General features: G+C 43.9%; 1 protein-coding gene across 1 annotated transcript in view; it reads left to right on the top strand.

Annotated features, from left to right (window-relative positions):
• The window catches only part of IGDCC3 (immunoglobulin superfamily DCC subclass member 3), a 238,631-nt gene that overhangs the window by 180,300 nt on the left and 39,877 nt on the right, over window positions 1-18,454 (top strand). The window contains exon 8 of the mRNA XM_077260889.1: window positions 10,133-10,380. Coding sequence (XP_077117004.1) covers window positions 10,133-10,380 — 248 coding nt within the window. The remainder of the gene's footprint in view (window positions 1-10,132; window positions 10,381-18,454) is intronic.

Here is an 18,454-nt window from a genome sequence, read left to right on the forward strand (position 1 = left end):
TCACGATAATCAGATAAAAATTCCGGAATCTCAGAGGGAATAGATGACGAAATGGAAACCAAAGGTACGTCCCCATGAGTCCCCTGACATCCCCAGCTTAACACAGACATAGCTTTCCAGTCGAGGACTGGGTTATGAGATTGCAGCCATGGCAATCCAAGCACCAACACATCATGTAGATTATACAACACAAGGAAGCGAATAATCTCCTGGTGATCCGGATTAATACGCATAGTTACTTGTGTCCAGTATTGTGGTTTATTACTAGCCAATGGCGTGGAGTCAATACCCTTCAGAGGTATAGGAACTTCCAGAGGCTCTAAATTAAACCCACAGCGTTTGGCAAAGGACCAATCCATAAGACTCAAAGCGGCGCCAGAGTCGACATAGGCGTCCGCGGTAATAGACGATAAAGAGCAAATCAGGGTCACAGATAGAATAAACTTGGACTGTAAAGTACCAATTGAAACAGACTTATCAACCTTCTTAGTACGTTTAGAGCATGCTGATATAACATGAGTTGAATCGCCACAATAGAAGCATAACCCATTTTTTCGCCTAAAATTCTGTCGTTCGCTTCTGGACAGAATTCTATCACATTGCATAATCTCTGGCGCCCTCTCAGTAGACACCGCCAAATGGTGCACAGGTTTGCGCTCCCGCAAACGCCGATCAATCTGAATAGCCATTGTCATGGACTCATTCAGACCTGCAGGCACAGGGAACCCCACCATAACATCTTTAATGGCATCAGAGAGACCCTCTCTGAAATTCGCCGCCAGGGCGCACTCATTCCACTGAGTAAGCACAGACCACTTACGAAATTTTTGGCAGTATATTTCAGCCTCATCTTGCCCTTGAGACAGGGCCATCAAGGCTTTTTCAGCCTGAATCTCTAAATGAGGTTCCTCATAAAGCAACCCCAAAGCCAGGAAAAACGCATCCACACTGAGCAACGCAGGATCCCCTGGTGCCAAAGCAAATGCCCAATCCTGAGGGTCGCCCCGGAGCAAGGATATTACAATCCTGACCTGCTGTGCAGGATCTCCAGCGGAGCGAGATCTCAGAGACAAAAATAATTTACAATTATGTTTGAAATTCTGGAAGCGAGATCTATCCCCGGAGAAAAATTCAGGCAAAGGTACTCTAGGTTCAGATATAGGAGCATGAATTACAAAATCCTGTAAACTTTGAACCTTCATAGCGAGATTGTTCAGACCTGTAGCTAAACCCTGAGGATCCATTTTCATCAGGTGAAGTCAGAACCATTCAAGGATTAGAAGGAGAGAGAGACGAAGGCTGCAGTAAGCAGAGAAGCTAGTAAATCAACTAATGAGCAAACTCAGAAAAAAAAAAAAAAAAAATTCTCTGCAGACTTCTTTTCTCTCCTTTCTTCTGCCAATAATTTTAACCCTTGGCTGGCCAAACTGTCATGGTTCTCAATGGCAAGAGAACGTAGTAAAGCATGCAAAAAGGACTAGCTCTTGGAAGATGGGAACTCGAGCTGACTGTGAGCTAAACCTACCGCACAAATAACAGTGGCCGGGTAGCGTGCCTACGTTTTATCCCTAGACGCCCAGCGCCAGCCGGAGAACTGACTGACCCTAGCAGAGGAAAATACAGACCTGGCTTACCTCTAGAGAAATTTTCCCCAAAAGGCAGACAGTAGCCCCCACATATATTGTCGGTGATTTCAGAGGAAATTGACATACGAAGTATGAAGATAGGTTTAGCAAATTGAGGTCCGCTTACTAGATAGTAGGAAGACAGAAAAGGGAACTTCACAGTCAGCTGAAAACCCTTTCAAAACACCATCCTGGAATTACTTTAAGACTCTAATATCAACTCATGACACCAGAGTGGCAATTCCAGCTCACAAGAGCTTCCAGCCTCAGAAATAAACAATCACAGAGAACTGGAACAAAAATGCAAAACAAACTTAGGACTACAAGTCCAACTTAGCTGATAGTAGTCTAGGAGCAGGAACATGCAACAGAAAGGCTTCTGGTAACATTGTTGGCCGGCATAGAAATGACTGAGGAGCAAGGCTAAATAGACAACTCCCACATCCTGATGGAAACAGGTGAACAGAGGCGATGAAGCACACAAGTTCAGTACCACCAGTGACCACCGGGGGAGCCCAGAAACCAAATTCACAACAATTCTCCCCTTGGAGCAATGCTTAAAGAAGAGAATAGCTCCGTGTTATGATATTGAATGTATCCAGTGTTTGTTTTTTATACTTGATTCATTGGTTTCTTTGTGGTATACAAAATTTATTTTGATAATGTTTTATTTTTCTTGAAATATATATGTTTAAGTGGGCACCATCACATACTATTGTATCAGTACTTGTCTGGGATCACCACCATGCATGTAAAACAAACTCATGAAAACCATATAAAGAAGCAGGTACATGCATATAGATGTAGGATCACCACACAAAATCCAAATAGTTTCAAAAAATACAAATTTTTATTTTGCACATCAAAAGAAAACAGACAATACACACTATTAGGGCTGTCCCACACGTCCAGATAATTCCGGTACCGGAATAAATCGGTACCGGAGTTATCCGTGTCCGTGTGCCTGGGAACTCACGGAGGCCATACGTGCGGCACACGTGTGCCGCCCGTATGGCAAGTGGATACCACACGGAGCGTGTGGTACCCACTCTGCATCATGCTGAAGCCGCGATTCATATGTTCCCTGTAGCAGCGTTTGCTGCAGAGAAAATATGAATAATAGTGTTTAAAATAAAGATCTATGTGTCCGCCGCCCCCCCACCCCCTGTGCGCCCCCCCGCTGGTCAGAAAATACTTACCCGGGTCCCCCGTCGGCTGTCGCTCCTTCCTGGTCTGGCCGCGGCTTCTAGTGTATGCGGTCACGTGGGCCCGATCATTTACAGTCATGAATATGTGGCTCCACCTCCCATAGGGGCGGAGCCGACTATTCATGATTGTAAATGATCGGCCCCACGTGACCGCATACAGTAAGCCGCGGCCAGACCAGGAAGGAGCGACAGCCGACGGGGGACCCGGGTAAGTATTTTCTGACCAGCGGGGGGGCGCACAGGGGGTGGGGGGGCGGCGGACACATAGATCTTTATTTTAAACACTATTATTCATATTTTCTCTGCAGCAAACGCTGCTGCAGGGAACATATGAATCGCGGCTTCAGCACCATGTGGGGGGGACAGCGCTTACTGTAGCGCTGTCTCCTGCACGCACACGGACCCCAGACGGAGAATGTCCGTGTGAGGTCCGTGTTTTACACGGACCCATTTACTCTATTGGGTCCGTGTAATACGTGCGCTCCCACGAACACTGACATGTCTCCGTGTTTGGCACACGGAGACACGGTCCGCAAAAAATCAATGACATCTGAACAGATGCATTGATTTTTATGGGTCTACGTGTGTCAGTGTCTCCGGTACGTGAGGAAACTGTCACCTCACGTACCGGAGCCACTGACGTGTGAAACCGGCCTTAAAAACATTTAAAACTAATTCCACACTGGAAAATACTTGTTAGATCCAAATAGTATCATATTTAAATGCAGCATACAAAAATATAATTACAAATAGTAATGATGCCCGAATGTGAATTACCACTGCACGAAGAGGAGACCAACAATACACTCCTTGTTATTCAATACACCTGGTATATATATAAACCATTGCATAGGGACTGGAGTAGTCAAAAGGGGAAAAGCAGAGCCAGAGTTCAACCTGGGAAAAAAAAAATAACCCAAGACACAGCATAGGTAGCCTAATGAACAATGGTGCTGGCCATAAATGCCCACATGTACATTATATATGCATTAGTATGTTCCCATATAGAGTCCCTAGGGATACAGGCAACCTGACAAATACTCCCCTATATCCTGGAGGTAGCAGGCCGGTCAGGCCATGCAGAAAAATATCTAGCTCAAGTGCTGTTCATACTTAACCCTATACCGTCTCAGAGTCCACTACCGTCCTCATAGTCCTAAGTGCAGAGGTATAGTCCGGGCAAGATTAGGGACCCACGCGTTCTGACACAGACTGTGTCTTTCTCAAGGTGGACCACCTTGAGAAAGACACAGTCTGTGTCGGAACGCGTGTCACACAGATAGCTCTCTCCAGCGACCAACGATCAGGGGAACGACTTCGGCATCGTTGAAACTGTCTTCAACGATGCCGAAGTCCCCCTGCAGCACCCGGGTAACCAGGGTAAACATCGGGTTACTAAGCGCAGGGCCGCGCTTAGTAACCCGATGTTTACCCTGGTTACCAAAAAAACCAAACAGTACATACTCACCATCTGATGTCCGTCAGGTCCCTTGCCGTCTGCTTCCTGCTCTGACTGAGCCGCCGTACAGTGAGAGCAGAGCGCAGCGGTGACGTCACTGCTGTGCTGCGCTCTCACTGTACGGCGGCACTCAGAGCAGGAAGCAGACGGCAAGGGACCTGACGGACATCAGATGGTGAGTATGTACTGTTTGTTTTTTTTTACATTTACGCTGGTAACCAGGGTAAACATCGGGTTACTAAGCACGGCCCTGCGCTTAGTAACCCGATGTTTACCCTGGTTACCAGTGAAGACATCGCTGGATCGGTGTCACACACACCGATTCAGCGATGTCAGCGGGACCTCAACGACCAAAAAACGGCCCAGGCCATTCTGACACGACCAGCGATCTCACAGCAGGGGCCTGATCGCTGGTACGTGTCACACATAGCGAGATCGCTACTGAGGTCGCTGTTGCGTCACAAAACTTGTGACTCAGCAGCGATCTCGCTAGCGATCTCGCTATGTGTGACGGGGCCTTAAGACATCGGATTGCAGATATCAAGGTGTAATTTTATTCAGCTTTCTGTGTCTTACATGCCCATATAAACAGCTTAGGAGGGATGATCCTACTAACAGATTCCCTTTAAACATGCAGATCATTTACAGATGACACATTCCGTGTAAATCCCTAATTTGATTTAGCAGCTATGGCATATGCATAATGACCAGTGCGCCGTCAGGATTCTCTGGTGCCGGTGCCAGGAACGGGTGGGTGCATGACCCCAAATATGCGATTTGCACATGATGTGCGCCGCCTCACTCAATACAAGTGAATTGAGCAAGCTTCAGACATTTCTAATTGTAATGTGGCCGGAAGTATGCAAATCACATAATTGCAGTCTTGTGACCACCTGCTCCTGGCACCGGAGAATCCTGACAGTGCGCTGAGAGAATTCATACTGTAAGTCTGTAGTCACATAGAGCCCCAAGCCTGGACAACACGATAATATAGCAGCTGCTGAATTATTAAATTTAGCACCCATTTCAACATACATTTTGGGCTTTTTGGTTTTAAATTCTGTATTGTGACGGAACATTGAGAAAGTCAGTTTTCAAACAATGACTTTACTCTGCCAAACAGACTTGTATCATGATAGCCGCTACCGCCTGTATATAATAATCCAGCATTGCTATTATAGGATATTCATAATCTTATGATCCCCAGGGAATTACTATTCGTGAACAGTGTGACCCCACTTAGGTTTGTCATTTTGCTTCTTGACGCTATAAGCTGCTCCAGTTTCAGGGGTCATACCCTGCCTGGGAGGTGGTTGTAATCCTGGACGATGGAAATGAAGGATAGGGGGAGAGGCACCAGTATCCAGGAGACATCACTATGGCAACAAGTAACCAGGGCACTGAGCTATATTGATCCCCCCACCCTACCCATGGTAATTAAAGTCTTTCATTTCAATAGAAAGGGGCCTCCAGCCAGAAGGGTCCCTGACTTCAACTTTTAGATACTTAACCCCTTGACTGAATAATTTCAAAAGTCTATTGGTGATAATGAACAAACTGCTGGCACTGAATAGGTTAAAACAAATGTCTCCCCAAGTAAAGTTTACTGACGACAAGTGCGACAAGTGCGGTAAAGAAAAAACAGAAAAGAGATGTCATGTAACGATTGTATGTCTGTGCATTGACCCAAGAAGTGAGAGGTCTCCAGCTTTTCCTAACACACACACACACACACACACACGCACGCACACACACGGAAAAGGTTAACCAAGATTAATGAAAGGCTACCATACTTTTTACAATTTAATCAAGCAAAACCATTACCTAATACATAGGATAAATCCAGACAAATCATTGTCATGCCGATACAAAAGGGGGAACAAGCAGGTGCAGCGTCTGGGGGGCACAAAGGAGCTTAATGTCCTGTAACACATCACATTATTAATTGACAACATGATTAGCGGCTGCCATTTGCAATAAGTATTACCTTATGTCTCAGTACCTGCCGAGTCCGTTCTTATGAATCTATAATATCTACAGCCAGTGGCAGACACACAGAAGAGGGGCCCTGGGCAAAAACAATATTTGGGCCATTTTGAAGCCTAGTAGCTCATCACAATGCACAATTCCAATACTTTGGAGGTAGGACTGGGCCCCCTTACCTTTTGGGTCCCTGTACGGCCGCACAAGTTGCACCAATGATATGTCTGCTCCTGTCTACAGCCATATCACCTAATTTTTATGACCAGTGCGTATCTAACTGGACAGTCCAGCGCAGAGAGGTGCACAATGTTTGATTCGAGGCCAACACTGTCAATGTCATCCACCAAAAACATTTTTGGCAATGTTTATTTCTAATATCACAATATGCAGGAGCAGACACAGACAGAACAGGGCCCCTGTGCGCAAACAGTATATGGGCCCTTTGCTGTCCAATAGTTCATCATAATGCACTGTTCCACCTCCTTTGGAGATAGAAGAGAGCCCCATTATCTCCTAGGCCCAGATTGCACCAATGGTATGTCCACCCCTGACAAAATGTATAAAAAAATGAAATGTTTCAATTTTTGACACACTGGTCACTGGGGCTATTTTGGATTCATGCTTCCTATTTCTTTTCAATCCCCACATTATCATCACAGACAGGGTTACAATGATTGTTAACCTCTCTATACATAGCTGATAACACAGAATTCACCATTCTTGATCAGTGATCTCACAGCTGACTCTGCTCCCCTTCCCTTCACAAAAGACTTTTGCATACGCTCATTAGATGCTTAAAAAAAACATGTGATTACACATGTTTTGTTATGCACATGTTTATTATCATTGTGTGTATTGGGACAACACAAAAAAAAGAGGAAAAAAGGAAAATTGGACATAATTTCACACAAAACCCCCAAAAATGGGCCGGAAAAAATTGTTGGCACCCTCAGCTTAGTATTTTGTTAGACACCCTTTGGAATGAATAACTGCAATAAATCGCTTCTATAACCATCAACAAGCTTCTTACATCTCTCAACTGGAATTTTGGGCCACTTTTCCTTTGCAACCTGCTCCAGATCTTTCAAATTTGAAGACGCCTTCTCCCAACAGCAATTTTAAGATTTCTCCACAGGTGTCCAATGGAATTTAGATCCAGACTCATTGCTGGCCACTTCAGAACTCTCCAGCACTTTGATTCCAACCATTTCTGGGTGCTTCTTGAAGTATGTTTGGGGTCATTATCCTGCTGGACTCATGACCTAGGACACAAGCCCATCTTTCTGACACTGGGCACTGCATTGAGACACAAAATCCTTTGGTAATCTTCAGATTTCATTATGCTTTGCACACAGTCAAAGTGCTAGAGGCAGCAATACAACCCCAAAACATCCTTGAACCTTCACCGTATTTGTCTGTAAATACTGTGTTCTTTTCTTTGTAGACCTCATTCCGTTTTCAGTAAACAGTAGAATGATGTGCTTTACCAAAAAGCTCTATCTTGGTCTCATCTGTCCTCAAGACAGTTACCCAGAAGGATTTGGGCTTACTCATATACATTTTGGCAAACTGCAGTCTATCTTTGTGTCTGTGTCAGCAGTGGGGTCTCCTTCCATAGCATTTCATTTCATTCAAATGTCGACAAAATAGTTCACAATGACTCGAGCCTGCAGGACAGCTTGAATTTCTTTGGAGCTTGATTGGGGCTGCTTATCCACCATCCAGACAATCCTGAAATGCAATTTTCCATAAATTTTTCTCTGTTGTCCATGTCCAGGCAGATTAGCTACAGTGCCATGGGTTGTAAATTTCTTGATTATATTGCGCATAGTGAACAAAGGAACATCAAGATCTCTGGAGGTAAACTAGTAACCTTGAGATTAAGATTATTTTTCAACAATTTTGGTTCTCAAGTCCTCAGACAGTTCTCTTCTCATCATTCTGTTCTCCATGCTTGGTGTAGCACACACAAACACACAATGCAAATATTGAGTCACCTTCTCCCCTTTTTTATCTGATTTCAGGTGTGATTTTCATATTGCCCACACCTGTTATTTGCTAAACGGGAGTTTGAACAAGATTCACATGCTTGAAACAAAATTGTTTACACACAATTTTGGAACGGTGTCAACAATTTTGTCCAGCCTACTTTTGAGGTTTTGTGTAGAATTATGTCCAATTTGCCTGTTTTCTGTGTTGTTCCTATATACACAAAGAAAATAAACATGTATATAACAAAGCGTGTAATTGCAATCATTCTCTGGGAGAAATACTTAATTTTCTGGAACAAATTCAAGGGTGCCAACCAACACTTTTGGCCATGACTGTATATCCACTACTTATGGAATCGTAACAGTACAGTACAGTATACGCCATGAACTTGCAAATCAAATTTAGGGACATGTAACCTCTGCTCCAGGAATAACCAAGAATGCTTCCAAAACTGTCCAAGATCACCCCAAAATACTCACTTTTGGGCTATGTTTTCTGTCCCTTACCCTTTTTGCGGTCTGATTTGCAAGACTTTACAAGCAAAATTGGGACTGTAGGCAAGCATACATAAATGTCTGAAAAGTACATGTGCCATTTCTAAGACTGAGATAGCATGCATATGGGACAGTCTCTCCACACAAGAACACTTTTACAAGTCCAACATTTACAATTCAAGTACGGACTGTGATGTCCGGAATGGCCACGGGTCTCCTGACCTAAACGCAATAGCTTCACGGCATATGTAAGACTATTCAATTAGATTTGTGAAACTGGCCTAATATTTTGTTTTCTGGAGTGCCAAGCAGGGGTCAAGTGAACCATTCTACAGATATATGGGGGACCCAGAGTTGGCTACAAAGTGTGCCATTAATGCTTGCCCATACCCACTCTATCACATGGAAACTATGGTACATGTGATCAGCCACATGCAGACAAGCATTTCTGTGTCTGGATGGGTGAGGATTGCACGGATTGGCATTGGAGGCCAGATGTGCAGCCGGGTCCACCAGGTGTGCAGCCCTAGGCTCCTGCTTTGTGACTCAACATCCTCAAACAAGCAAAGGCATCAGAAAATAAAATCAATTTAAAGTGATGAATATCATAATAGTGACAATTCTTTCTATGTTTATCACACTTAAGGCTACTTTCACACTAGCGTCGTATGGCGCACGACGAATTGCGTCGTACCGATGCAAGCAGTGAAAGCGCCGCACAACGGGGGCAGCGGATGCTGTTTTTCAACGCATCCGCTGCCCCATTGTGAGGTGCGGGGAGGAGGGGGCAGAGTTCCGGCCGCGCATGCGCGGTCGGAAATGACGGACACGACGCACCAAAAAACGTTACATGCAACGTTTTTCGGTGGCGATGGTCTGACGCAACACGATGCAACCGTCGCACGACGGTTGCGACGTGTGGCAATGCGTCGCACTGCGTCGCTAATGCAAGTCTATGGAGAAAAACGCATCCTGCAAGCACAGGATGCGTTTTTTCTACAAAACGATGCATAGCGACGTGCAGTACACGACGCTAGTGTGAAAGTAGCCTAACTCGTGCCAATTTCTGTTTCAAATTTTCATTGTGGATTTCACCATTTTGAATGTAAAGAGGCCAAATCTTCAGTGTGTTTCATCACAAAACCACATAAAATATTTGGATTTTGTCATGAACTTATAGTGCCCTTCCAACGTGAAGGTGAGAATTCTGAAGTAAGAATATGCAGCCAAAATTGACTGGTTTGCAAAAAGTCCACGGGTGAATTTGTAGGAGACTTTTCTGTCATACGTGGATGAACCAATAAAGATCATTGATTGTGAAGAGTTAACTTTGTCCAGGCCATAGTAAATTTCCTCCTCTTCTTTTCTTAGCTCTCTGACCATTTCTGGGATCAGTCAGGAGGACGAGGCAATTTACCAGTGCATAGCACAGAACACTGCGGGTTCCAGCCAGGCTAGTGCCCGACTTTCTGTAATTTGGGCAGAAGGACTACCAGGTGCACCACAAGATATCACTGCCACAACTGTATCATCAACTTCCATCCAGGTAACATGGAAAGAGCCGCTGGAAAACACCCAAGAGATAATTGGTTACGTGGTCCACATCCGCAAAACTGAAGGTACTTACCTCAAATCAAGTCACTAGTCTTACCACTGTAGTACATGCAATGCTTAGAAATTTTCATTCTTTAAATGCTTTTTTTATGTATTTCCATTTCAATTGAAAATATTAATCTTGTTTCCTTCCTCCATAGGAATTTACTTAACTATACACCAGAAATGTACTTACCTCCGAGTAAGCCTTGATTAATAAAATTGATGCATCTTACTCTGCATCCCAGGAAATTAAATAAATGCCAGTCATGATCTGGTGTAAATTTGAATTTTGATTTATGCTAATTTCTGACCTACGTTATAGTACATCTACAGGGCTTTTAGACCAAGAACATTTGCTTTTGAGAAAAGTAGTCAGAGGAGATCACAATTTTAGAGAAAAATATTAAAATCCATAAAGATACCTCCAGATAGGGGTCACGCTCATATTGAACAAATGAAATTAATTATAACTGAGGAAGTCAGAAAGAGCTAACACTTCAACCTCCATTGAAGTAGGACCTCATGCCATGAATAGGTACTTACAACAAGGGATCTGCTGAGAACCTGCCACCAAGTCTAATAATAATAATTATTATTTTATTTCATATAGCGCCAACATATTCCACAGCACTTTACAATTAAGCAGCGACATATACAGACAATAAATTCAATACAAGGTAAGACAGTTTAAACAGTTACATTTGGAGTGGGGGCTCTGCTCGCAAGCTTACAATCTACAAGGAAATAGGGGGAGCACAATAGCTGAAAAGTGATTGTTATTTCAGATCCAGCAATTGTAATAAATGGGGATTTTCATATAAAGCTGCATGATTCGGTCATCAGCCAGTATGTTTAAGTGCAATTTTCAAGTGCAGTTATCATGTGCATGGATGGTGTGGAGACAGATGAATAGAAGGGAGAAGATTCTGAATAATGTTTAGAAGGAGTGAACAGAGAAGAGTTAGGTTAGTGAGTTGAAGTGATAGGTTTGTTTAAAGAGATGTGCTTTTAAAGCACACTTAAAAATGTGGGCGCTTGGTAACAGTCGGATCGTGTGCGTAGCGCATTCCAGAGAACTGGCACAGCACGGGAGAAGTCTTGGAGACGACGATGCGAGGTTCGAATTATGGAGGATGTTAGTCTTAGGCCAGTTTCAGAATGGAGTGAACGTGTAGGGCGATAGACAGAGATGAGGGAGGAGATATAGGTGGCGCAGAACTGTGGAGCGCTTTGTGGGTGAGAGATATGAGTTCATATTGTATTCTGTAGACAGTAGGTAACCAGTGTAATGACTTGCACAAAGTGGAGGCTTCAGTGAAGCGGCTGGACAGAAATATGACCCTGACTGCCGCATCCAGGATGGATTGGAGATAAGAGAGTTTAGGAAGAGGGACACCAATCAGAAGAGAGTTGCAGTAGTCTAGGCGAGAATAAATAAAAGGGACAGTAAGAGTTTTAGCAGTTTGAAAGGTGAGAAAAAGTCAGATATTGGAGATATTTTTAAGATGCAGGTGACATGAGCGAGTGAATGATTGGATATAGGGAATAAAGGAAAGCTGAGTGTCAAATATAACCTGAAGACAGCAGGCCTATTGTGTGTTAGAGTAAGGTTAGTAGAAGGAGGAAATACAAGAAGTTCAGTTTTGGAGAGCTTCAGTATCAGATAGAGGGAGGACATCATGTTAGAGACAGTGGACAAACAATCTTTGGTGTTTTGTATTAGAGTTTGGGTGATGTCAGGGGAAGACGTGTATAATTTGGTGTCGTCAGCATAGAGATGATACTGGAACCCAAATCTAGTGATTGTTTGTCCAATAGGGGCAGTATATAGAAAGAAGAGAAGAGGACCTAGGACTGAGCCCTGTGGAACCCCGATAGTAAGGGAACAAGGAGAGGAGTAAGAGCCGACAAAAGATACAGTGAATGAGCGCTCAGAGAGGTAGGAGGAGAACCAGGTGAGAACAGTGTCCTTGAGGCCGATAGACGGGGCATAGTGAGGAGGAGCTGGTGATCTACAGTGTCAATGCAGCAGAGAGATCCAGGAGAATCATCAGGGAGCAGTGACTATTAGATTTAGCTGATAACAGAGTGTAAAGAGCAGAAACCAGATTGTAGAGGGTCAAGAAGAGAGTAATCTCAGAGATAGCGGATTAGAGGGGAGTGAGACAAGCATTCCAGGAGTTTGGATATGAAGGGAAGATTAGAGACAGGTCTATAGCTAGTAGCACAGTTCTGGTCGAGGAATTTTTTTAAGTAAAGGGGTTATGATGGCATATTTAAATGAGGAGAGAAAGATACTGATGACAACTGGTGAGAGAGACTGCAGGAGATGTGAGTGTTGCAGGTTGTAGGCTGAGAGGAAGCGAGGAACTGGGTAACTTCTGTATCAGACTCAAAGATGGCAAGTGAGCTTTAAGTGTGGCAGGGAAGGAACTCTAGGCTCTGAGGAGATTAAGCAGAAATGTCCTGATTGATATGGTTGAATTTTTCTAGAAAATGAGTGGCCAGATCCTCACTGCTGAGTTTAGGATTTTTATACAAAGAGACAGAGAAGTACAGGGGGTTCCTCTATTCAAAGGAATTATCTAAGGCACTCTGGAGCCAGTGGTCAGTGATGAATATTGGGGTTTGCATCGATCCGATATTTATGGGAGATATATTTTCAGCATCATGGCAAAGTGACGAACAAAACACATTTACTCACATCACCGTCAGGCCGGCTGAACACCTTCAACTCAATATTGGTCAGATGAATAATGCTATTCTCGCCATGTTTCATCTCTATAGAAAGGTAAAATCGTGCTAGGTACCGTGACAACAATATCTCCCACCTGGGAATTCCAGGGGCAAAGATATCCTGAAAGTTGGGCATCTCATAATCTTCTAAAGGCCTAGCAAATCCCACCACCAGCCCCGCATATGAGCTCACTCAGGGGAGGTATTTGGGTATAACCTTGATCTAATAAAAATCAGAGTTTGGGTTTTTTGTCATTTGTCAGTTGTGTAAGACACAGTACTCTGAATCTATCCGATGCTGTAAGGAGTTGGTCTAAGGAGTGATTCCTTCCGCTAATCTCTGCGCCATTTCCGTGAAACAGATTTAGTACTTTTCTTTTGGAATTGCTTTTATATCATGTGATTGTATATACCGTATTGTTTTGTTCACATTTTGTAACTTCTTTGTATATTTTTTATAAATACTGCCTACATTTCTGGATAAAATATATAAAATGTAATAGCTCCATTCCTCTTGTGCTGTAAACCCCTAAAGCCATACGCTACCTGTAATGGATGTCTAATTGGCCTGCATAAATAATTGGTGGTGGTAGTTAGAAGCTCCTTTTGTTTTGGTGGAGATGGAACTGATCGTATTGGGGTATGTACAGTATATCTCAAAAGTGAGTACACCCCTCACATGTTTGTAAATTTTTTTAATATGTTTTCATGGGACAACACTGAAGATTGGCACTTAGAAATAATGCACAGTAGTAAATGTAATGTTTTTATAACAGTGTAAATTTGGTGTGTCCTCTAAACTCAACACACAGCCATTAATTTCTAAACCGCTGGCAACAACATTGAGTACATTCCTAAGTGAAAATTGCCAAATTTTGCCCAAAGTGTCAATATTTTGTCTGGCCACCATTATATTCAAGCACTGCATTAACTCTTGGGCACAGAGTTCACTAGAGCTTCAAAGGTTGCCACTGGAATCCTCTTCCACTCCTCCATGAGTACAATACGAAGCTGGTATGGAACACAACCGCTGCCTCTTTCATCACTTATCAGTCAATTGCGTCCTAACAAACATTTTTTTTTTTGGAAGTGCATTTGAGCAGCAAGGTGGCTTGTTGTTGAAGGGAAATAGAGAATAAAAAAAAAATCTATAAATCTTCAGCATAGCGAGTGTGAGCGAGCTGAGTGTGTCCTGAGCGTAAGTGTGGACGGCGGTAAGTGTGACTTGTGATTCAGTGACTTTGGAATCAGGGAGTTTCCAAGGGAGGAATTGCTGACTGTTTTTAATTAATACTTGTATTTATTTTTTATATAACGTTTCTGTGGTGCAATCCCCATCAGGAAATGTGCTCCACAATTGTTAATGCCATCCAGTGCACATCTTGCCTCATGTATGCAATCCTTGATCAGCCAGTCGAGGGTGCATACTGCTATCCGAGATGTGAGCACGTTGTGCATTTGGAATCCCAGATTTTGGATCTAAATGTGCAGCTGGCAACACTGAGATCCATAGACAATATGGAGAGGAGTCTTCTGCTCACAGAGCAGACGCTCAATGGGATAGATGAGGAGGGGGATGGTAGGATGGAGCTGCAGGACAGTAAGGCAGTTAGCTGGGTGACAGATAGAAGGCGGGGTAGAGGGAAGAGTGCCAGGGAGGCTAGTCCTGATCTGGCACACCCCAATAAGTTTGCTAAGTTGGCAGATGAGGGGGGTGCCAGTACAGGGGTAGCACTGCTGCAGCCAGGCATGTCCTCTGAAAGCCGGAGGAGTGACTGCTCCAGTAAGGGGGGAAATAGGAGAGCAGGGCAGGCCAGACAGGTGCTAGTAGTGGGGGACTCAATTATTAGGGGAACAGATAGGGCAATCTGTCACAAAGACAGGGATCGTCGAACGGTGTGCTGCCTACCTGGCGCTCGAGTCCGACACATCGCTGATCGGGTGGACAGATTACTGGGAGGGGCTGGTGAGGACCCAGCGGTCATGGTGCACATTGGCACAAATGACAAAGTTAGAGGTAGGTGGAAGGTCCTTAAAGATGATTTCAGGGAATTAGGCTGCAAGCTGAAAGCAAGGACCTCCAACGTGGTATTTTCCGAAATACTGCCTGTACCACGTGCCACGCCAGAGAGGCAACGGGAGATTAGGGAGATTAGGGACAAAAATTCACCATTAAATGTCACCTGCTTAACCCAGCAGGAAGTACGGCGGCATCTAAAAATCACTAAAATTGACAAATCTCCAGGCCCGGATGGGATACACCCCCGAGTACTGCAGGAACTAAGTACAGTCATTGATAGACCGTTATTTTTAATCTCTAAAGAGTCCATAATAACAGGGTCTGTACCACAGGACTGGCGTATAGCAAATGTGGTGCCAATATTTAAAAAAGGGACAAAAACTGAACTCGGAAATTATAGGCCAGTAAGCTTAACCTCTACTGTGGGTAAAATCCTGGAGGGCATTCTAAGGGATGCTATACTGGAGTATCTGAAGAGGAATAACCTCATGACCCAGTATCAGCACGGGTTTACTAGGGACCGTTCATGTCAGACTAATTTGATCAGCTTCTATGAAGAGGTAAGTTCCGGACTGGACCAAGGGAACCCAGTGGATGTAGTGTATATGGACTTTTCAAAAGCTTTTGATACGGTGCCACACAAAAGGTTGATACATAAAATGAGAATAATGGGAATAGGGGAAAATATGTGTAAGTGGGTTGAGAGCTGGCTCAGGGATAGGAAACAAAGGGTGGTTATTAATGGAGCACACTCGGACTGGGTCGCGGTTAGTAGTGGGGTACCACAGGGGTCAGTATTGGGCCCTCTTCTTTTTAACATATTTATTAATGACCTTGTAGGGGGCATTCAGAGTAGAATTTCAATATTTGCAGATGACACTAAACTATGCAGGGTAATCAATACAGGGGAGGACAATTTTATATTGCAGGATGATTTATGTAAACTAGAAGCTTGGGCTGATAAATGGCAAATGAGCTTTAATGGGGATAAATGTAAGGTCATGCAATTGGGTAGAAGTAATAAGATGTGTTGTGAATTTGCTTTTTGCTCCCTCTAGTGGTTACTAGTTTTTTGACTCTGGTTTTTCTGTCATTCCTTTTATCCGCACCTGGGTCGTTAGTTAGGGGTGTTGCTATATAAGCTCCCTGGACCTTCAGTTCAATGCCTGGCAACGTAGTTATCAGAGCTAGTCTGCTGTGCTCTTGTCTACTGATCCTGGTTCCAGTTATATCAGCTAAGTCTGCCTTTTGCTTTTTGCTATTTGTTTTGGTTTTGTATTTTTGTCCAGCTTGTTCCAAATCTATATCCTGACCTTTGCTGGAAGCTCTAGGGGGCTGGTGTTCTCCCCCCGGACCGTTAGACGGTTCGGGGGTTCTTGAATTTCCAGTGTGGATTTTGATAGGGTTTTTGTTGACCATATAAGTTACCTTTCTTTATTCTGCTATCAGTAAGCGGGCCTCTCTGTGCTAAACCTGGTTCATTTCTGTGTTTGTCATTTCCTCTTACCTCACCGTCATTATTTGTGGGGGGCTTCTATCCAGCTTTGGGGTCCCCTTCTCTGGAGGCAAGAAAGGTCTTTGTTTTCCTCTACTAGGGGTAGCTAGATTCTCCGGCTGGCGCGTGTCATCTAGAATCAACGTAGGAATGATCCCCGGCTACTTCTAGTGTTGGCGTTAGGAGTAGATATATGGTCAACCCAGTTACCACTGCCCTATGAGCTGGATTTTTGTATTCTGCAGACTTCCACGTTCCTCTGAGACCCTCGCCATTGGGGTCATAACAGTTTGCCAGGCCAGTATTAAATGTTTAATGCATTGCAGAAGAGGGATTATAAGAAAGAAGATTCTGAGTTTTTTTTTTTTTTTTTTTCTTCTTCCCCTTTACCTCAGAGTGGCTATGCTTGCTGCAGACATGAATGTCCAGACCTTGATTACAAGTGTGGACCAGCTGGCTACTCGTGTGCAGGGCATACAAGACTATGTTATCAGAAATCCTATGTCAGAACCTAAAATACCGATTCCTGAACTGTTTTCCGGAGACAGGTTTAAGTTTAGGAATTTCGTGAATAATTGTAATTTGTTTTTGTCCCTGAGACCCTGTTCATCTGGAGATTCTGCTCAGCAAGTAAAAATTGTTATTTCGTTCTTACGGGGCGACCCTCAGGATTGGGCTTTTTCGCTGGCACCAGGAGATCCGGCATTGGCTGATCTTGATGCGTTTTTTCTGGCGCTCGGTTTACTTTATGAGGAACCCAATCTTGAGATTCAGGCAGAAAAGGCCTTGCTGGCTATGTCTCAGGGGCAGGACGAGGCTGAAGTGTATTGCCAAAAATTTCGGAAATGGTCCGTGCTGACACATTGGAACGAGTGTGCACTGGCCGCTAATTTTAGAAATGGCCTTTCTGAAGCCATTAAGAATGTTATGGTGGGTTTTCCCATTCCCACAGGTCTGAATGATACTATGGCACTGGCTATTCAAATTGACCGGCGGTTGCGGGAGCGCAAAACCGCAAATTCCCTCATGGTGTTGTCTGAACAGACACCTAATTCGGTGCAATGTGATAGAAAAACCGCAAATTCCCTCATGGTGTTGTCTGAACAGACACCTGATTTAATGCAATGTGATAGAATCCTGACTAGAAATGAGCGGAAAATTCATAGACGCCGGAATGGCTTGTGCTACTACTGTGGTGATTCTACACATGTTATCTCAGCATGCTCTAAACGTATAGCTAAGGTTGTTAGTCCTGTCACCGTTGGTAATTTGCAACCTAAATTTATTCTGTCTGTAACTTTGATTTGCTCACTGTCATCTTATCCTGTCATGGCGTTTGTAGATTCAGGTGCTGCCCTGAGTCTCATGGATCTCTCATTTGCTAAGCGCTGTGGATTTACTCTTGAACCATTAGAAAATCCTATTCCTCTTAGGGGTATTGATGCTACACCATTGGCAGCAAATAAACCGCAGTATTGGACTCAGGTTACCATGTGCATGACTCCTGAACACCGCGAGGTGATACGTTTCCTGGTTTTACATAAAATGCATGATTTGGTCGTTTTAGGGCTGCCATGGTTACAGACCCATAATCCAGTCCTGGACTGGAAGGCTATGTCAGTCTCAAGTTGGGGCTGTCGTGGTATTCATGAGGATTCCCTGCCTGTGTCTATTGCTTCTTCTACGCCTTCGGAAGTTCCGGAGTATTTGTCTGATTATCAGGATGTCTTCAGTGAGTCTGAGTCCAGTGCACTGCCTCCTCATAGGGACTGTGACTGTGCTATAGATTTGATCCCAGGCAGTAAATTTCCTAAGGGAAGACTGTTTAATCTGTCGGTACCTGAAC

This window comes from Ranitomeya variabilis, chromosome 5 (assembly GCF_051348905.1).
Source record: "Ranitomeya variabilis isolate aRanVar5 chromosome 5, aRanVar5.hap1, whole genome shotgun sequence".
NCBI classification, from domain to species: domain Eukaryota; kingdom Metazoa; phylum Chordata; class Amphibia; order Anura; family Dendrobatidae; genus Ranitomeya; species Ranitomeya variabilis.